At 38.2% G+C, this 22,636-nt stretch overlaps 1 protein-coding gene across 1 annotated transcript in view; it reads left to right on the forward strand.

The window, feature by feature from the left end:
- Positions 1-22,636, forward strand: part of LOC123535921 (2-oxoadipate dehydrogenase complex component E1-like) — a 68,340-nt gene that overhangs the window by 20,966 nt on the left and 24,738 nt on the right. The window contains exons 9-15 of the mRNA XM_053549405.1: positions 2,776-2,919; positions 4,367-4,482; positions 5,606-5,681; positions 15,855-16,046; positions 17,405-17,506; positions 19,765-19,896; positions 20,269-20,389. Coding sequence (XP_053405380.1) covers positions 2,776-2,919; positions 4,367-4,482; positions 5,606-5,681; positions 15,855-16,046; positions 17,405-17,506; positions 19,765-19,896; positions 20,269-20,389 — 883 coding nt within the window. The remainder of the gene's footprint in view (positions 1-2,775; positions 2,920-4,366; positions 4,483-5,605; positions 5,682-15,854; positions 16,047-17,404; positions 17,507-19,764; positions 19,897-20,268; positions 20,390-22,636) is intronic.

Genomic DNA, 22,636 nt, shown 5'->3' on the forward strand with positions numbered 1-22,636 from the left:
AATGGTTGTTGGATTGTTCTCTTTCAAAGTTATTCATACTGTTCTACTTTGTAGCATCTCCAAAACAGATACTTCAGTTTAAAATAATTGTAAATTGTTAATGTTTTTAGCTCACCTGAGCAATGCTCAGGTGTGTTTTTGTGATCGCTCGATGTCCAGCGTTCGTCGTCTGTCTGTCTGTCGTCTGTTAACATTTAGCTTGTGTATGTGATAGAGGCTGTACTTTTCAACTGATCTTCATGAAATTTGGTCAGAATGATTTCCTTGATGAAATCTAGGCCAAGTTCGAAAATGGGTTATCTGGGGTCAAAAACTAGGTCACTAGTTAAAATCAGAGAAAAACCTTGTGTATGCGATAGAGGCTGTATTTTTCAACTGATCTTCATGAAATTTGGTCAGAATGATTGCCTTTATAAAATCCAGGTCAAATTCGAATATGAGACATCTTGGGTAAAAAACTAGGTCACGAGGTCAAATCAAGGAAAAACCTTGTGTATGCGATAGAGGCTGTATTTTTCAACTGAACTTTATGAAATTTTGTCAGAATGATTACCTTGATGAAATCTAGGCAAAGTTCGAAAGTGGATCATCTGGGGTCAAAAACTAGGTCACTAGGTCAAATCAAAGAAAAACCTTGTGTATGCGATAGAGGCTGTATTTTTCAACTGATGTTCATGAAATTTTGTCAGAATGATAACCTTAATGAAATCTAGATCAAGTTTTAAAATGGGTCATCTGAGGTCAAAAACTAGGTCACTAGGTCAAATAAAAGAAAAACCTTGTGTATGCGATAGAGGCTGTATTTTTCAAATGATCTTTATGAATTTTGGTCAGAATGATTGCCTTGATAAAATCTAGGTAAGTTCAGTTGTGAGTCATCTGGGGTTAGAAACTAGGTCACTAGGTCAAATCAAGGAAAAAGCTTGTGTATGCAATAGGGGCTGCATTTTTTAAGGGATCTTCATGAAATTTGATCAGAGTGTTTGTTTTAATGAAATCTAGGTTGAGTTTGAATATGGGTCATCTAAGTTCAAAAACTAGGTCACCCGGTCAAATTAAAGAAAAACTTTGTGTACGCAGTAGGGGCTGCATTTTACACTGGATATTCTTAAAATTTAGTCAGAATGATTGCCTTGATGAATTCTAGGTCAGATTAGAATATGGGTCATCTGTGGTCAAAAACTAGGTCACTAGGTCAGATCAAAGAAAAACCTTGTGTATGCGATAGAGACTGTATTTTCCAATTGATTTTCATGAAATTTGGTCAGAATGATAGCCTTGATGAAATGAAGGTCAGATTCGAATATTGTTTATCAGGGGTCAAAAACTAGGTCGCTAGGACAAATCAAAGAAAAATGTTTTATATGTGATAGAGGCTGTATTTTTCAATTGAGGCTCATGAAATTTTTTCAGAATGATTGCCTTGATCAAGTCTAGGATAAGTTCGAATGTAGGTCATCTTGGCTCAAGAACTAGGTCACGAGGTCAAATGGAAGAAAATACTTGTTTACACTTAAGAGACCACATTTTTGGTCCAATCTTAATGAAAATTGGTCAGAATATTTGTTTCTATGAAATCACTAGGTCAAACATGTTTACACTGTTATGGTGTGTTTCTCAGGTGAACGACCTAGGGCCATCTTGTTTTGGTGACCCTTACCAGTATTATTCAAATTGATATTCTGATTTGTCAAAAAACATGCCTGTCAGAGGGCTTGGTCATTTTTGCCGAGCCCACTTGTGGAAGCGGAGACATGGTCATCCAAATGGCTGTTTATGTATGAGCATTAGTGCATGTGTCTGTCTGGAGTTTTTGTTGGGAAAATAACTCTTGACATACATGGAGAAATATTGTTTATATTTGGCATGAATGTTTGCATTAATGAGATGGAGTGTCATGCGCAAACCACAGGTTCCTATCTCAAAGGTCAAGGTCACTCTTTAAGTCTTAGAGGACAAAGATCATGTCAGGTCTTGTCTGGGCCATAACTTGGACGTGCATGGAGCAATCTTGTTTATGTTTGGCATGAATGCTTTACTCAGTGAAACTGAATGTCACGCACAAACCCCACATTGCCAAAGGTCAAGATCACAGTTAGTTTAGAGCTTTTCCATGCCATAACTTATATAAGTATTTAGGAATATCTTTTTATTATTTGGCATAAATGTTCACCTTCATGAGGCAGAGTGTGGTGGGAAATCTCAAGTCTCTATCTCAAAGGTCAAGGTCACACTTAGGGGTCAAACATCATTTTAGAGCTTGTCAGGACTGTAACTTTGCCATACATAAAGCAGTCTTTTTTTATTTGGCATAAATGCCTGCCTTAATGAGATTGAGTGTCTTGTGCAACTTCCAGACCCCGGTCTCAACTGTTAGGGTCACACTTAGGGATCAGAGGTCATGTAGGAGCTTATCCATGCTTAATAATTTGTAGCTTTTAAGAGGTACACATATAGTAGATCTGAAAGCTTTATTATTATCTCAGCTAAAGACATTTGGATATAGATTTAAATGTTTCATGTCTACCAATCAGCATGTCAATTTACCTGTCTGTCTTTCTGTAAATTCTGTTTGAAGTCCAGTTGTATCTCCAAAAGTAATTTTATGAATCTTGGCCCCTCAAAAATATATGCAGAATCAATGTTCTGATAAAGGTCAGGATTGCTCATATAGGCCAAATATTTAGACTTTTGATCTATGAGTATCTTTCACAACCTTAGCACATTGCAGTGAGAAATACATATATGACTGGGGATACATTTGTTTGTCTGCAGGCAAACAATCCAGTTGCAGTAGGAAAGTGTCGTTCTAAACAGCAGACATTACAGGAAGGAGATTATAGCAATGCTGGAGAGTCACAACAAGGGGACAGAACTCTTTGTCTTCAAGTTCATGGCGATGCTTCATTTTCAGCACAGGTAAACTTCCTACATCTAACTTCTGTTTTTTATGAACTAATAAATCAATACTTTTTTGGGCAGAATATTGCTATTTATTTCAAGTGATTTTCAGCCAATATAATTTCAATTATAAAAGTATTTTTGAATTTCTTACCAAATTGTTAAATGTTTTTTTGCTGTCGGCTGAACATGATTGACTGCTGTAATGATTTACTGAAGACACTGTGCTTAAAGAGGAAGCTGGAGTATATAAGCCACAGGATGGAGCTGAGACTGGCTTTTATGTAGTCATGTCCCCATCAAAGAAGTGGGGCTATTTTGCTATGCACTTACGGTCGCGTCAGTATGTCTGTCCTGTCAGTAGAGGAAACTGTTTCTGACCAATAACTTGAGAACCACTTGACCTAGAACCTTGAAGTATAATTCAGCTAATAAAGTAGATGAACCATGTAGTTTTTGGGGTCAGTAGGTCAAAGGTCAAGGTAACCAGGGCCTGAAACTTGAAAATGGTTTCCACAAAATAGTTTGAGAACCACTTGTTCAAGGACCTTTAAATTCAGTGGCATGGTAGCTTTTATCAAGTAGATTACCTCCATTGTCTTTTGGGCCAATAGGTCAAAGCTCAAGGTCACAGGGGCCTGAACCCTGAAAACAGTTTCTGCCCAATGACTTGAGAACCACATGACCCAGAGTCTGTAAACTTAGTAGTATAATTGGGTTTACGATGTAGATGACCCCTAATGTTCGGTGGGTCAATAGGTCAAAGGTCAAGGGGTCAGGGTCAGAACTTTAAACATGACCCCTATTATGTTAAGGGTCAGTATGTCAAAGGTCAGTGTCACATTGACCTGAACCTTGAAAACAATTTCCACTCAATAGCTACAAAACCATTTGACCCGGAACCTTCTTACTTTACAGCATGATTGGGCTTAAGAAGTAGATGACGCATATAATTTTTGGTGTCAGTTAGTCAAAGATCAAGGTCACACTGAACTTCAAAATGGTTTCTGCACAATAACTTGAGAACCATTTGACCTAGGGCCTTTAAACTTGAAAGCATGATTGCACATATGATGACCCCCTATTGCTTTTGGGGTCAAAGGGACATGAACATTGAAAACTATTTTTGCACGGAAACTTGAAAGTCATTTCACTAATAACCTTCAAACTTGATAGCATTGTTGAGCTTGATGAAGCAGAAGACCCCTTTTGTTTTTGGGGTTGGTGGTTCTACCCAGATGTCTGCTCATGATGAAATAATGTGTGAAGGGGGCATTTGGGGTCTTCCTCCACCATCAAAACTGGAAAGTAGCCATATGACCTATAATTTTAACAGTGCAGCGTTTTACCCAACAAAAACTGAAAAAATTCAGAACAGCACCAGATTCTCTGGTAATGCAAATATCACTGAGTCACAGAACAAAGAGCCTAAATTATTATGTACTCATGTTTTCTCTTTCTTCAGGGTATAGTAGCAGAAACATTTTGTATAGCTGAGTGTCCACATTACAATGTAGGTGGCAGTATTCATTTCATCGTAAACAACCAGATTGGTTTCACAACTGAAGCAGCCAGGGGGAGGTAAGTAACCAGTCTGTACATTACAATGTTGGCGGCATTATTCATTTCATCGTAAACTGTGTGACTGGTTTTGCAACTGAAGCAGCTAGACTGGTTTCACAACTGAGACATTAAATTCTTACGCTGCCATTTTTACCTAGCATGCGATAGGAACATGCCGATTTCAATAGAATGCAAAGTGATACATACTGAAACGCGGTAGGGTAAAAGTAAGCACGTTGCTGTCGAGAAAATGCACTAGGAAAGGAAAAAAGATTAGTACTATTTATATTTGGACTACATGTGACTAGACCAGCGGAGGCTTACATTCTATTTGGTAGTGATCAGCCTATAAGGCTGAACACCACTAAATCCAGCTCTTCTTTATTTCATATAAAATCTACTTACTTCATAACGGTTTTTCGACATTTTCTAGCATATCAGAATTTTCAGACTTATATTCCCATCAAGAACTAGATCGCTACTTTACAAAAACAAAAAGAAAAGGGGGTGTTAACTTTTATATAAGAAAACTACAGTTCGTTAAATACAACCCGCTGAATTTACTACTTTTCGCTTCTTTCAGTTTCTCTTTTCGAGACATTAAATTCTTACGCCGCCATTTTTACCTAGCATGCGATAGGAACATGCCAATTTCAATAGAATGCAAAGTGATACATACTGAAACGCGGTAGGGTAAAAGTAAGCATGTTGCTGTCGAGAAAATGCACTAGGAAAGGAAAAAAGATTAGTACTATTTATATTTGGACTACATGTGACTAGACCAGCGGAGGCTTACATTCTATTTGGTAGTGATCAGCCTGTAAGGATGTTAGTGACCAGTCTATATTTGTTTTGTACTATTCACTGTCTGTTTTTAAAATAAATTAAGAAGGCAAAAAAAAGAAGTATGTATAATTTACGAAAATACATTTGCAGAGATAGAATATGCATACTGACAGCCGCTTTCACAGAATAATAATTTACCAATACATTCAAGGTTATGGTTATTTTGTTGTATTTACTTTCATAGAACAAAATGATGGTCTGAAATTTTAATTTATAACCTATGTTACCAACATATAGTACATGTATTCTGCAGTATTTTTTTTGTTTGTTAATTGAAACATTTTCGTTTTAACAGATCATCACAGTATAGTAGTGACTTGGCCAAGATAAATGGATACCCTGTCCTGCATGTTAATGCAGATTTTCCTGAGGTAAACTGTTTCTTCACATATTTTTTACCTTCAGTATGATGTAACTTACTTGTCCCTGATTTTTATAATTTCTTGCTCAAATCATCTGGAAACAAGGCTTGTCCATCAGTCTTGAAAAAGAAGAAAGGAGATTACCCAAACACTGACTGACATCACCTATGATATGTAGATATATATAACAAAAGGAATTTCTGAAGGTGCTCCAATTTCTAGAGTTTTGTCCCTTTATTACTACTGTTTGCAGATCAAATTATCCTTTCAACCTTTTTATGCCCCCGAAGGGAGGCATATTGTTTTTGAACCGTCTGTCTGTCGGTCTGTCCGTATTTTTCGTGTCCGGTCCATATCTTTGTCATCGATGGATGGATTTTCAAATAACTTGGCATGAATGTGTACCACAGTAAGATGACATGTCGCGCGCAAGACCCAGGTCCGTAGCTCAAAGATCAAGGTCACACTTAGACATTAAAGGATAGTGCATTGATGGGCGTGTCCGGTCCATATCTTTTTCATCGATAGATGGATTTTCAAATAACTTGGCATGAATGTGTACCACAGTAAGACGACGTGTCGTGCGCAAGACCCAGGTCCGTAGCTCAAAGGTCAAGGTCACACTTAGACATTAAGGGATAGTGCATTGATGGGCATGTCTGGTCCATATCTTTGTCATCGATGGATGGATTTTCAAATAGCTTGAGATGAATGTGTACCACAGTAAGACGACGTGTCGCGCGCAAGACCCAGGTCCGTAGCTCAAAGGTCAAGGTCACACTTAGACATTAAGGGATAGTGCATTGATGGGCGTGTCTGGTCCATATCTTTGTCATCGATGGATGGATTTTCAAATAACTTGGCATGAATGTGTACCACAGTAAGACGACATGTTGCGCGCAAGACCCAGGTCCGTAGCTCAAAGGTCAAGGTCACACTTAGACGTTAAAGGTCATTTTTCATGATAGTGCATTGATGGGCGTGTCCGGTCCATATCTTTGTCATTCATGCATGGATTTTAAAATAACTACGCATGAATGTGTGACACAGTAAGACGATGTGTCGCGCGCAAGACCCAGCTCCGTAGGTCAAAGGTCCTAAACTCTAACATCGGCCATAACTATTCATTTAAAGTGCCATCGGGGGCATGTGTCATCCTATGGAGATAGCTCTTGTTGTTGCACGTTTACGTCACAAAAACGTGAAGCTGAAGCTATTTTTGGAGTAATCCTGACTGGTTAACCCCGCCCCATTCGCAATAAATTTTTCATTCACATTGTCGTGAATTTTGTTTTTTCTTTATCTTGACGTCACACAAAGCGCGTGCACTGACTTTATCTGTGAAATGTCAAGTCCAGTATCGCCGTACTTATATGCATTGTAAAGTACAATAAGGTGATAATAGATATGTTGTTTTAAAAGTAGAATAAAAAATATTTCAACTACGTCCAAATGGAAACAGCTTTTTTAGCTCACCAGAGCCAAAGGCTCAGGGTGAGCTATTCTGCTCACTCACCGTCCGGCGTCCGTTGTCCGTCGTCCGTCACCCATTGTCCGTCGTCCATAAACTTTTACTTTAAACGGCATCTCCTCATAAACCGCTAGGCCAATTTCATCCAAACTTCAAAGGAATGTTCCTTGGGTGAAGCTCTACAAAAATTATTCAAAGAATTGAATTCCATGCAGAACTTTGGTTGCCATGGCAACTGAAAGGAAAAACTTTAAAAATCTTCTTCTCAAAAACCAGAAGCCCTAGAGCTTAGATATTTGGTGTGAAGCATTGCCTAGTGGACCCCTACAAAATTTGTTCAAATCATGACCCCAGGACAAAATTGACCCCGCCCCAGGGGTCACTTGATTTTGCATAGGAAAATCTTAAAAAATCTTCTTCTCAAAAACCAGAAGCCCTAGAGCTTAGATATTTGACGTGTAGCATTGCCTAGTTGACCTCTACTAAAGTTGTTCAAATCATGACCCCAGGGTCAAAATTGACACCGCCCAAGGGGTCACTTGATTTTATATAGGAAAATCTTCAAATTTTTAAAAAAAATAAACCAGAAGGCCTAGAGCTTAGATATTTGACATGTAGCATTGCCTAGTGAACCTCTACAAAATTTGTTCAAATCATGACCCCCTGGGTCAAAATTGACCTGCCCCAGGGGTCACTTGATTTTACATAGGAAAATCTTCAAAAATTTTCTAAAAATAAACCAGAAGGCCTAGAGCTTAGATATTTCACATGTAGCATTGCCTAGTGGACCTCTACAAATTTTTTTCAAATAATGACCCCGCCCCATGGGGTTACTTGATTGTACATAGAAAAATCTTCAAAATTTTCTAAAAATAAACCAGAAGGCCTAGAGCTTAGATATTTGACATGTAGCATTGCCTAGTGGACCGCTACAAAATTTGTTAAAATCTTCACCCCGCCCCAGGGGTCACTTGATTTTACATAGAAAATCTTCAAAAATTTTTTAAAAATAAACCAGAAGCCCTAGATCTTAGATATTTGACTTGTAGCATTGCCTAGTAGACTTCTACAAAATTGTTCAAATCATGACCCCCCGGGGTCAAATTGACCCCGACTTATGGGGTTACTTGATTGTACATAGAAAATCTTCAAAATTTTCTAAAAATAAACCAGAAGGCCTAGAGCTTAGATATTTGACCTGTAGCATTGCCTAGTGGACCTCTACAAACTTTGTTCAAATCATGACCCCCGGGATCAAATTGACCCCGCTCCATGGGGTTACTTGATTGTACATGGAAAAATCTTTAAATTTTTAAAAAAATAAACCAGAAGGCCTAGAGCTTAGATATTTGACACGTAGCATTGCCTAGTGGACCTCTACAAAATTTGTTCAAATCATGATCCCCAGGGTCAAAATTGACCCGCCCCAGGGGTCACTTGATTTTACATAGTAAAATCTTCAAAAATTTCTAAAGATAAACCAGAAGGCCTAGATTTTAGATATTTGACATGTAGCATTGCCTATTAGACTTCTACAAAATTTGTTCAAATCATGACCCCCGGGGTCAAATTGACTCCGCCCCATAGGGTTACTTGATTGTACATAGAAAAATCTTCAAAATTGTCTAAAAATAAACCAGAAGGCCTGGAGCTTAGATATGTCAAATGTAGCATTGCCTAGTGAACCTCTACAAAATTTGTTCAAATCTTGACTCCCCAGGGTCAAATTGACCCAGGCCCAGGGGTTACTTGATTGTATATAGGGAAATCTTCATAAAACAAACCAGAAGGCCTAGATCTTAGATATTTGATATGTAACATTGCCTAGTAGACTTCTACAAACTTTGTTCCAATCATGACCCCGGGGTAAAATTGGCCCCGCCCCAGGGATCACTTGATTTTACATTGGAAAATCTTCAAAAATTGTCTAAAAATAAACCAGAAGGCCTAGAGCTTAGATATTTCACATGTAGCATTGCCTAGTGGACCTCTACAAAATTTGTTGAAATCATGACCCCCGGGGTCAAATTGACCCTGCCCCATTGGGTTACTTGATTGTACATGGAAAAATCTTTAAAATTTTCTAAAAATAAACCAGAAGGCCTAGAGCTTAGATATTTGACATGTAGCATTGCCTAGTAGACTTCTACAAAATTTTTTCAAATCATGACCCCCGGGGTCAAAATTGACCCCGCCCCAGAGGTCACTTGATTTTACATAGGAAAATCTTCAACAATTTTCTAAAAATAAACCAGAAGGCCTAGATCTTAGATATTTGTTTTGTAGCATTGCCTAATAGACTTCTACAAAATTTGTTCAAATCATGACCCCCGGGGTCAAATTGACTCCGCCCCATAGGGTTATTTGATTGTACATAGAAAAATCTTCAAAATTGTCTAAAAATAAACCAGAAGGCCTAGAGCTTAGATATGTCAAATGTAGCATTGCCTAGTGGACCTCTACAAAATTTGTTCAAATCTTGACCCCCCCAGGGTCAAATTGACCTAGGCCCAGGGGTTACTTGATTGTACATAGGGAAATCTTCATAAATTTGCTAAAAACAAACCGGAAGGCCTAGATCTTAGATATTTGATATGTAACATTGCCTAATAGACTTCTACAAACTTTGTTCAAATCATGACCTCCGGGGTAAAATTGGCCCCGCCCCAGGGGTTACTTGATTGTACATTGGAAAATCTTCCGAAAAATTTCTAAAAATCATCAGTTCGACATTTGAAACATGTAGCTCATATTACTCTGGTGAGCGATACAGGGTCATCAAGACCCTCTTGTTGTTTGTTGTGACAATTATTATCGACTAAATTTCCAACCACGCAAGGTATAAGGTTTTATAGAAAGGTAGATATACTGCATCATTGAACCTTCAAGCTACGCAACACTTGTAGATCTAATTGCCATATCCATAAAAACTGATTAATTCGTTATTCAAACTTCTGCAGAGAGTCTTCTGTAGCTTAACTATCACATATATAATTCCATTATAGATCTAGTTTTTTTATTAGCTCACCTGTCATGAAGTGACAAGGTAAGCTATTGTGACCGCTTGATGTCCGTCGTCAGTCGTGCGTCATCCGTTGTGCGTCGTCTGTCAACAATTTCTAAAAAAATCTTCTTCTTGAAAACCACTGGGCAGAATTACACCAACCTTCACAGGAATGATCCTTGGGTGGCCCCCTTTCAAAATTGTTCAAAGAATTGAATTCCATGCAGAACTCTGAGAAAAAATCTTCTTGTCCAAAACCACAGGGCCTAGAGCTTTGATATCTGGTGTGTAGCATCATCTAGTGGTCCTCTACCAAAATTGTTCAAATTATCCCCCTAGGGTCAAATATGGCCCCGCTCCGGGGGTCACCTGGTTTATATAGACTTATATAGGGAAAACTTTGAAAATCTTATGGTACAAAACCACATGGCCTGGGGCTTTGATATTTGGTATGTAGCATCATCTAGTGGTTTTCTACCAAGATTGTTCAAGTTATCCCCCTAGGGTCAAAAATGGCCCCGCCCCGGGGGTCTCAAATTTTATATAGACTTATATAGGAAAAAAAGTTTAAAAATCTTCTGGTCTGAAACCACAACACTTAGACCTTTGATATTTGGTTTGTAGCATTCTTATGGTCCTCAACCAAAATTGTTCAAATTTTACCCCTTGGGTGAAAAGAGACCCTGCCCTGGGGGTCCCAAGTTTTATATAGACTTATATAGGAAAAAGCTTTAGAAATCTTCTTGTCTGAAACCATACGACCTAGGCTTTTGATATTTGGTATAATGCATTGTCTAGTAGTCCTCTACCAAAATTGTTCAAATAATGCCCCTGGGGATGACATACACAGTTTTGCACACAAATCGAAAAACTGAATTTCATTGACCATGAATTTGACCTACTGACTTTCTTAATGTTTTATTAGCTCACCTGTCACAAAGCTTTGATATTTGGTATGTAGCATCATCTAGTGGTTTTCTACCAAGATTGTTCAAGTTATCCCCCTAGGGTCAAAAATGGCCCCGCCCTGGGGGTCTCAAGTTTTATATAGACTTATATAGGAAAAAAAGTTTAAAAATCTTCTGGTCTGAAACCACAATACTTAGACCTTTGATATTTGGTTTGTAGCATTCTTATGGTCCTCAACCAAAATTGTTCAAATTTTACCCCTTGGGTGAAAAGAGGCCCTGCCCTGGGGGTCCCAAGTTTTATTTAGACTTATATAGGAAAAAGCTTTAGAAATCTTCTTGTCTGAAACCATACGACCTAGGCTTTTGATATTTGGTATAATGCATTGTCTAGTAGTCCTCTACCAAAATTGTTCAAATTATGCCCCTGGGGATGACATACACAGTTTTGCACACAGATCGTAAAACTGAATTTCATTGACCATGAATTTGACCTACTGACTTTCTTAATGTTTTATTAGCTCACCTGTCACAAAGTGGCAAGGTGAGCTATTATGACCGCTTGATGTCCGTCGTCCGTCGTCAGTCGTCTGTCGTCAGTCGTGCGTCAACAATTTCTAAAAAAATCTTCTTCTTGAAAACCACTAGGCAGAATTACACCAAACTTCACAGGAATGATCCTTGGGTGGCCCCCTTTCAAAATTGTTCAAAGAATTGAATTCCATGCAGAACTCTGGTTGCCATGGCAACCGAAAGAAAAAACTTTAAAAATCTTCTTCTCAAAAACCAGATGCCTAGATCTTAGATATTTGGTGTGAAGCATTGCCTAGTGGGCCTCTACCAATTTTTTTCAAATCCTGACCCAGGGGTCAAAATTGACCCCACCCCAGGGGTCACTTGATTTTACATAGGAAAATCTTTAAAAAATCTTCTTCTAAAAAACCAGAAGCCCTAGAGCTTAGATATTTGACTTGTAAGCATTGCCTAGTGGACCTCTACTAAAATTGTTCAAATCATGACCCCAGGGTCAAAATTGACCCCGCCCCAGGGGTCACTTGATTTTACATAGGAAAATCTTCAAATTTTTTTAAAAAATAAACTAGAAGGCCTAGAGCTTAGTTATTGTAGCATTGCCTAGTGGACCTCTACAAAATTTGTTCAAATCATGACCCCCGGGGTCAAAATTGACCCCGCCTCAGGGTTCACTTGATTTTACATAGGAAAAACTTCAAAAAATTTCTAAAAATAAATCAGAAGGCCTAGAGCTTAGATATTTGACATGTAGCATTGCCTAGTAGACCTTTACAAGATTTGTTCAAATCATGACCCCCGGTCAAAATTGACCCCGCCCCAGGGGTCACTTTATTTTACATAGGAAAATCTTCAAAAATTTTCTAAAAATAAACCAGAAGGCCTAGAGCTTAGATATTTGACATGTAGCATTGCCTGATGGACCTTTACAAGATTTGTTCAAATCATGACCCCCGGTATCAAAATTGACCCCCGCCCCAGGGGTCACTTGATTTTACATAGGAAAATCTTCAAAAAAAATCTAAAAATAAACCAGAAGGCCTAGAGCTTAGATATTTGACATGTAGCATTGCCTAGTGGACCTTTACAAGATTTGTTCAAATCATGACCCCCAGGGTCAAAATTGACCCCGCCCCAGGGGTCACTTGATTTTACATAGGAAAATCTTCAAAAATTTTCTAAAAATAAACCAGAAGGCCTAGAGCTTAGATATTTCACATGTAGCATTGCCTAGTAGACTTCTACAAAATTTGTTCAAATCATGACCCCAGGCTCAAATTGACCCCACCCCATGGGGTTACTTGATTGTAAATAGAAAAATCTTCAAAATTTTCTAAAAATAAACCAGAAGGCCTAGAGCTTAGATATTTGACATGTAGCATTGCCTAGTGGACCTCTACAAAATTTATTCAAATCTTGACCCCCCCATGGTCAAATTGACCCAGCCCCAGGGGTTACTTGATTGTACATAGGGAAATCTTCATAAATTTGCTAAAAATAAACTAGAAGGCCTAGGTGTTAGATATTTGATATGTAACATTGCCTAGTAGACTTCTACAACCTTTGTTCAAATCATGACCCCCGGGGTAAAATTGCCCCCCCCCCCCCAGCAGGGGTTACTTGATTGTACATCAGAAAATCTTCCAAAAAATTTCTAAAAATCATCAGTTTGACATTTGAAACATGTAGCTCATATTACTCAGGTGAGCGATCCAGGGTCATCTTGACCTTCTTATCATCAGTTTGACATTTGAAACATGTCGCTCATATTACTCAGGTGAGCGATCCAGGGTCATCATGATCCTCTTGTTTAAGATTCAGCCTTGTTTTACTTTTTTTGGTGAGGTTTATGTGTATGTGTATTTATTTACTATTTATTTGAAGTCGTTTAAACATTTTTTCAATTATTTACAAACCTTTCTTCGTTTATGGAAAGATACAGTTATAAAATCACGTAAGTCAAAATAATTCGACGTTTAGTTTGTTTTATATTTGTGACGGTTAATCTAAAAGGACCAAAATAATTGAGGAAAAATCACAGCACTCCGTCATTATTGGTTTTACCGCTTATGCATATGTGTAACGTTAATCGTGTGAAAAACATACATAGATTTAAATCTCCAGATATTTAGTATTTTGGAGAATTATGACAATTCTTCCATAAATTAATGAGGAATGGAAGCCCACTTTTGATACATGTAAGTTTTATTTTAATCAATATTCGCAACAAAATCAGCATTTAAACCGAAATCGGCAGCGATGACAATTTCTTCTGAGTGAAGAAAATTACTCAAATTTACGTACTAGGAAATTACCGACTTTTTTCAACTAAAGAGGCATGGGCGGATCCTGGTATTGAACTTATGCCCTTTAAACAATGATGAATGAATCCGACAACTCGACCACGAGTCAGTCACGTTTAAGAATTATTGTGAAAGCTAAACACGAGATCTACAAGTCTGCATCAAAAGGTACTGAAATTTAGGCAGAAAATGTGTGCATGTACATAAAGCAAAGAGGGTGTCTTTTTTATACGCCCGTTTGAAAAACGGGACGTATTATGGGAATGCCCCTGGCGGGCGAATGGGCGGGCGGGCGGGCGGCGTCCACAGACTTTGTCCGGACCATATTTTCTACATGCATGGAGGGATTTTGATGAAACTTGGCACAGTTGTTCACCATCATGAGACGGAGTGTCGTGCACAAGAACCAGGTCCCTAGGTCTAAGGTCAAGGTCACACTTAGAGGTCAAATGTCAAATTCAAGAATGACTGTCTGGAGCATATCTTCTTCATGCATAGAGGGATTTTGATGGAAGTTGGCACAATTGTTCATCATCATGAAACGAAGTGTCTTGCACAAGAACCAGGTCCCTAGGCCTAAGGTCAAGGTCACACTTAGAGGTCAAAGGATACAAGAATGAAAACTTTGTCCGGAGCATTTCTTCTTCATGCATAGAGGGATTTTGATATAACTTGTCACAAATGTTCACCACCATGAGCCGGAGTGTCATGCACAAGAACCAGGTCCCTAGGTCTAAGGTCAAGGTGACACTTAGAGGTCAAAGGATACAAGAATGAAAACTTTGTCTGGAGCATTTCTTCTTCATGCATAGAGGGATTTTGATATAACTTGTCACAAATGTTCACCACCATGAGGCGGAGTGTCATGCGCAAGAACCAGGTCCCTAGGTCTAAGGTCAAGGTCACACTTAGAGGCCAAAGGTCAGATACAAGAATGACTTTGTCCGAAGCATTTCTTCTTCATGCATGGAGGGATTTTGATGTAACTTGGCACAATTATACACCATCATGAGAGGAAGTGTCATGCGCAGTTCCTTTCTTTAGAATTACTTCCCTTTGTTGTTACTATAAATAGCTTATATTGTAACTTCTTCATTACTAGTCATAGGGAAAAATCGAGACCACTTTTCTGTAGTACAACATGCATGCTACATCCAATTTTGAGGTGTATTTTGACCAATCTCTACCTGGTAAAGATTTTTGTGTGGATTTATAATTTTTTCTTTTTTTTTTTTTTTTTAAAATTAACTTCCTTAGTTGTTACTATAAATAACTTATATTTTAACTTTTTTATAATTGACCATAGGGAAAAACCAAGACCACTTTTCTGTGGTACAACATAGATGTTACTTTCAAATTTTAGGTGTATTTTAAGGTCTCTCTACCTGGTAAGGAGTTTTTTTGTGGACTTAGAAAAACAAAAGACTTACAATGATTACTAAACAACCACAAAATTAAAATTCATTTACAATACAGCAGCTAGAGTAAAGAAATTTGCTGTGACGGGCGTATATTGTGACATTCTGGCACTCTTGTTTAACTTTCATGCTACCTAAATGTAGCGTGCATTGTGGCAAGGTTCATTTAAATTTTAAATGAAGATTAGTACATCTGTTACATTCCGGTTAAACACTCGTTCCAACAGTATTTAAATCAGCATTTTTTTTGTAAAATTCTCGGTCATGCAGCCAATGTAAACAAGTTCATTCAGTGTATTTTTACTCGTATTGGAAAAAAATACTATTAAAGGGCAGAGTTACCTGTATAGACAATATCCAAAAATAGCTTCAGCGTCGCTGCTTTAGTGACGTAAAGGTAAAAAAGGCGAAAGGAGAATTTGATTTGCAAACAGTAGTAATTTGGACACACTTGTACACTTACCAAAATATATGCTTATTGTATTAGGTTACAAACAGTATTGTGTTACAGAGATTACAATCAGTTATTTTTTTGTTCTTATTTCAGGATGTTGTCAAGGCAACAGCAATAGCAATGGAGTACCGCCAGCGATTCCGCAAAGATGTTGTTATAGATTATGTATGTTTCCGTAAATATGGTCACAATGAGTTAGATGATCCGTCATTCACTCAGCCTGTTATGTATAAAGCCATCAAAAGTAGAAAAAGTATTCCAGATTCATACGCAGATGAATTAGTGGTAAGCTGTTAGTTTTGTTGTGTTTATTGTAAAGTTCATCTTATTTTATGATATTTTTATGCCCCCAAAGGGAGGCATATAGTTTTTGAACCGTCTTTCTGTCTGTCGGTCTGTCAGTCTGTCGGTCCGTCCGCAATTTTCGTGTCCGGTCCATATCTTTGTCATCGATGGATGGATTTTCAAATAACTTGGCATGAATGTGTACCACAGTAAGACGACGTGCAGTGCGCAAGACCCAGGTCCGTAGCTCAAAGGTCAAGGTCACACTTAGACGTTAAAGGATAGTGCATTGATGGGCGTGTCCGGTCCATATCTTTGTTATCGATGGATGGATTTTCAAATAACTTGGCATGAATGTGTACCACAGTAAGACGACGTGTCGCGCGCAAGACCCAGGTCCGTAGCTCAAAGGTCAAGGTCACACTTAGACGTTAAAGGATAGTGCATTGATGGGCGTGTCCGGTCCATATCTTTGTCATCGATGGATGGATTTTCAAATAACTTGGCGTCAATGTGTACCACAGTAAGACGACATGTCACGCGCAAGACCCAGGTTCGTAGCTCAAAGATCAAGGTCACACTTAGATGTTAAAGGATAGTGCATTGATGGGCGTGTCCGGTCCATATCTTTGTCATCGATGGATGGATTTTCAAATAACTTGGCATGAATGTGTACCACAGTAAGACAACATGTCACACGCAAGACCCAGGTCCGTAGCTCAAAGGTCAAGGTCACACTTAGACGTTAAAGATCATTTTTCATGATAGTGCATTGATGGGCATGTCCGGTCCATATCTTTGTCATTCATGCATGGATTTTAAAATAACTATGCATGAATGTGTGACACAGTAAGACGATGTGTCGCGCGCAAGACCCAGCTCCGTAGGTCAAAGGTCCTAAACTCTTAACATCGGCCATAACTATTCATTCAAGTGCCATCGGGGGCATGTGTCATCCTACGGAGACAGCTCTTGTTAAATCCTGTAATTTCTACAGTATGAGATTCAAAAGTTTGCATGCAAGTTGGTATCATTGCATAATAAAATTTTAATTTGTGATAAATTGTAATTCTATGACTAAGTTTGTGAAAGTCTTCTGAAGATATGTCTTTTGTTCAACTTTTTTGTAGACAGCTCTTGTTTTTTGTTGCTGCACATAGTAGGAAAAGTTTAACTAGGTATATGCAATAAATAACAGGAATACTTTTTTAGAAACTTTTTCTCTGTACTGGTCAATAAAAAGCTCCAGTTTATTAGATAAGACCTTCTCATTTCTCTAGTTTCATGAGAAAATATGTTGAAAGAACTGAACAATTTTACTGAAGATATTATTGAATGATGTTTGTTGTTTTATTCAGTCAAGTGGTGTCTGTGTGGTTGAGGATTTGAATAAAGTACAGCAGGCCTGGTCACAGACACTAACTGAAGATTTTGCTGCCATTAACTCAAAGCCAGTCCAGGTATAGTAAAATCTGTAACATATACTTTAAAAGTTAACTTGGAAATATATACCACAATACCAACTTTGCAAACACAATCTATAGCTTAAACTGTTACAATCAAACTTTGCTTTGTCAGACTTGCAGCCCCTGGTATTATATTCATGTAATTCGAGTTTTGAGACATTCATCTTGTTTTTTCACTGGGTAATTTTGCAAAACTTATAATTGCTGTACAGATTTATACCACATAAAATGTATATGTATTAATTAAGAAATTAGAAACAAGAGAAGGTTTGCAATTCTTTACTTTGTACTACAACTGCCTGCTAAATGTTGTTGTAGAATGTTAATTATAATCCATCTTTAAATACACAATTTATCATAAACATGTAATTCAGTGAGACAACATTGGATTATGCCTCATAACAACAACATTCATGTACAGTTGAAATGCTCTTATCACAAAGTCACATTTCTCAACATTTTAGTTATCTCATAGGAATTTGCACATGTGACACTTGGTAGGAGATGGATGAGTCATGACAATGATGTCATCAAGGATTAACTGTTGATTTTCTTAATACCTCAGCTAACTAACATGTATGATAGATTAATGAACTTCAGTATAAATCTGCTATAACTAATGCAGTCAAACTATAAAAATGAAGAAAATGAAAAAATCTGTGTCCAGTATGAGACAGATGATGTGAAATAAGTTTATTTCACACTGGTAGTATATTTAAAATACTATTTCTCATAGATGATCTTGAATCTATTATGATAATCATTTATCAGATCTTTATCACTCATACTATACCATACCATACTTGGTAATCTCAAGCACCGATTGCCTGAAATGTCACACTGATAGGTTCTGATGGTAGAGCTACACAGTATGATATTCACTCTGGTATACTGTAACAAAAGCAATTGATTTAAACATGTGATGTTATCTGCAAACCCCAGATACCTATTTTAAACTCATGTAGAGTTTTGTAAAGAATCTGTGACTCTAGATCTTCTCTCATCCATCCAAGTAGTTGGGTGGAAATAAATCTATAAACACAAAGCTGTGTTGTAAAGTCTAAGTGGTAATCTCTCTATGAAGCCAACTTTTCAAGTACTGGTAGTAAATCCACATTGGCAGTGACCCATACCTTACAGGACTGTACAGCACTGTTACTACACTGCACTACACCACACCATACAGGACTTTCTGGCTCTGTACACAACTGCACCACACCTCACCACACCATACAGGACTTTTCAGCTCTGTACACCACTGCACAACACCTCACCACACCATACAGGATTTTCCGGCTCTGTACACCACTGCACAACACCTCACCACACCATACAGGAGTTTCCGGCTCTGTACACCACTGCACAACACCTCACCACACCATACAGGATTTCCGGCTCTGTACACCACTGCACAACACCTCACCACACCATACAGGACTTTCCGGCTCTGACACCACTGCACCACACCTCACCACACCATACAGGACTTTCCGGCTCTGTACACCACTGCACAACACCTCACCACACCATACAGGATTTTCCGGCTCTGTACACCACTGCACAACACCTCACCACACCATACAGGATTTTCCGGCTCTGTACACCACTGCACAACACCTCACCACACCATACAGGATTTTCCGGCTCTGTACACCACTGCACCACACCTCACCACACCATACAGGACTTTCCGGCTCTGTACACCACTGCACAACACCTCACCACACCATACAGGATTTTCCGGCTCTGTACACCACTGCACCACACCTCACCACACCATACAGCACTTTCCGGCTCTGTACACCACTGCACCACACCTCAACACACCATACAGGACTTTTCGGCTCTGTACACCACTGCACCACACCTCACCACACCATACAGGACTTTTCGGCTCTGTACACCACTGCACCACACCTCACCACACCATACAGGACTTTTCGCCTCTGTACACCACTGCACCATATCTCACCACACCATACAGGACTTTTCGGCTCTGTAAACCACTGCACCATATCTCACCACACCATATAGGACTGTACACCACTGCATATACCTCACAATACAGTCCATCACATTACAGGACTGTACTTCATATTCTCCTCTGCACTGTACCATACCTCAACACACCATACGGTCCAACACATTACAGGACTGTACTTCATATTCTCCTCTGCACCATATGGCACTGTACTGCACTGTACCATACATCAATACACCAGAGAGTTTGCCTATTCTTTCATTTATTTTAGCCGTATGACCTGCAGCGACAATGGAGTGGGTATCGCCAGGCACCAGGGGAAATAACTATGTGGGATACTGGTGTAAATGTAGATACTCTCAAATATGTTGGTGCTCAGTCAGTAATGTTGCCAGCTGATTTTGTAAGTCTATCTTCTTTCCTTCTTGCAAAATGTAAATTAGAAAAAAAATGTACTACCAGTATTCAAACTACAGTTAAACACCAATGGCTCAGTATCACAAGAGCAAAGTACTTGAGTTATCAATAGTTTTGAAAGATTTCGAAAAGAAAATATAAGAATAACAACTGGTGGTCCAGCTATCAATGCTTCAGTCGGCAGTGTTTATCTTTGAATACAGTTATTGCAATTTTTTTAAATGAAATATTGTTTAAAAGGTTTAAAAGATGTACTGGAGAAGTACATTTGAAAGTATTTCAACAGTGTCCAGAACAAAAAAGTAACTAACTGTAGTCATAGCATCAATGGTTATATGAGTATAATTTCTTTCCCTAGAATGTTCATCCTACAGTAGGTAAGCATCATTGTGAGCGACGTATACAAAAGCTGACTGAAGGAGTCGGCCTGGAGTGGGCTGTAGCAGAAGCACTAGCATTTGGTTCCTTGATGCAACAAGGCAAGTTCTGCATCTTGAACATTTTTAGCTCACACAAAACATGATTATTGTGATAACTCAGCATCTGTCCATTCTTGTTGTTATCCCCTGATGAAGTCCGAGGGATATAGTTTTGGCATTGTCCTTCCTCTTTCTGTCAGTGTGTCCGGAGCCATATCAGGGGTTTTTTTTCGGCCGTTTTTATAGCCGTTATTGGGCTATATTCCCAATGCAAAAAAGTATGTTTTTTTCCCAAAATGAGTGCAAAAATTCCCAATCTACATTCTGAAAAAAAAAAAATCATCAAAATTGCACAAACATTGACTAAATTATGGACAATTTTGTAATGGCGGTATGTTCAAGAGGTTGTACAACGTGAAACAAGTGTATGAGAAAGTGCTTAAACACAGCCTTATTATATCCTATGGGACTAAATATTTCCCAATCTGGAACATTTACGCGTCAAAATTCCCAATTTTGGGGGTATAGGCTATGTTCCCAAAACAGCAAGAAAAAGCCCTGCATATCTAGAAGGGGGTTGGGAATATGTAAATAAAACTTAATGAAAATATTTGCCACTATAGGGAAATGCGGCCTGTCAACTTTCAGTCAGCTTGCTCAAGTGACACCAGAGTTATGGCTCTTAGAAGTTTCTAGTGTTAACTATATAGGGTACTGTAAATATGGCAATTTCTGCTTCATAACTTGTGACATATTTGACCTAAAACTATGAAATTCAAAATGAACTTAGATCACCATAATGTGGTAGTGCACACATGATTTCATCAGGATCTCTACAGTAACTCCAGGGTTATTGCCCTTTAATTGTTTAGAAATCCACATTGTTGTACATAACAAACTAACAAATTGGTAGAATTTCATTATACTTCTTTCATTTTTTTTCCATGAACATTTATTATCATGTGAAGTTGTGTACCCATACCCAGTTACCACCACCGCCCTGGTCACACACCCTCCCCGTCTCCGCCCCCCTCCAACCCAAAAAATTTTTTTTTTTATACATTCCTTTTTAAAAAAAATTTCAAACCTTCCATAAATATTTATCAACACGCAAAATTGTACCGTTCCCCCACCTCGCTTCTCCACCCCTTCATGCCAACCACCCCGATCATGCATCCCTGCCCCCGGCCAACTTCTTTTTTTCATTTTTTATTTTCCATCAATATTCATAATCAATATGTGAAGTTTTTTTACCCGCACCCAGTCACCCCCATCCCCGACGCTGCAATAAACAAATTTTTTTTATTTTTTTTCATTCCTTTTTTAGCTCAACTTTAGTAGAGCTATTGCACTCGCCCCAGCGTCGGCGTTGGCATCTCCGTTGGTTAAAGTTTTTGATAAATTTGAATACCTCTGTTACTATCAAAGCTTTTGACTTGAAACTTGAAATAGTTATTTACTATCAAAGTCTACACCACGAGAAATAATCCGCATAACTCAGATTTTAATTTTGATGGAGTTATGCCCTTTTTCAACTTAGAATTTTTGGTTAAAGTTTTTGATAAAGTCAAATATCTCTGTAACTATCAAAGCTATTGACTTGAAACTTAAAATAGTTATTCACTATCAAAGTTTACACCAGGATAAACAATCAGCATAACTCAGTTTTTAATTTTGATGGAGTTATGCCCCTTTTTAACTTAGAATTTTTGGTTAAAGTTTTGATTAAGTCAAATATCTCTGTTACTATCAAAGCTATTGACTTGAAACTTTAAATAGTTATTCACTATCAAAGTCTACACTAGGAGATTAGGGATCACTTGACTGTGACCTTGACCTACTGACCTACTTTCTTGTTTTTTAAGATTCAGCCTTGAAATTTGGATGACATGTACAGTTCAGCACACCAATCTTAAAACTGACTTTCAGTGACCATGAATATGACCTATTGACCTACTTTTTTGTTTTTTAAGATTCAGCCTTGAAATTTTTATGACATGTACAGTTAAGCACACCAGTCTTAAAACTGAATTTCAGTGACCATGAATGTGACCTACTGACCTGCTTTCTTGTTTGTTATGTTTTAGATACAGCCTTGAAATTTGGATGACATGTACAGTTTTGCATGCCAACCTAAAACTGACTTTCATTGACCATAAATGTGACCTACTGACCAACTCTCTGAATATTTTAGCATCAGTTTGACATTTGAAACATGTAGCTCATATTACTCAGGTGAGCGATTCAGGGTCATCATGACCCTCTTGTTGATAATTTCTTCCGCTTACCAGAAGTGAAGTGTCATAT

This window comes from Mercenaria mercenaria, chromosome 1 (genome assembly GCF_021730395.1).
Source record: "Mercenaria mercenaria strain notata chromosome 1, MADL_Memer_1, whole genome shotgun sequence".
NCBI classification, from domain to species: Eukaryota; Metazoa; Mollusca; class Bivalvia; order Venerida; family Veneridae; genus Mercenaria; species Mercenaria mercenaria.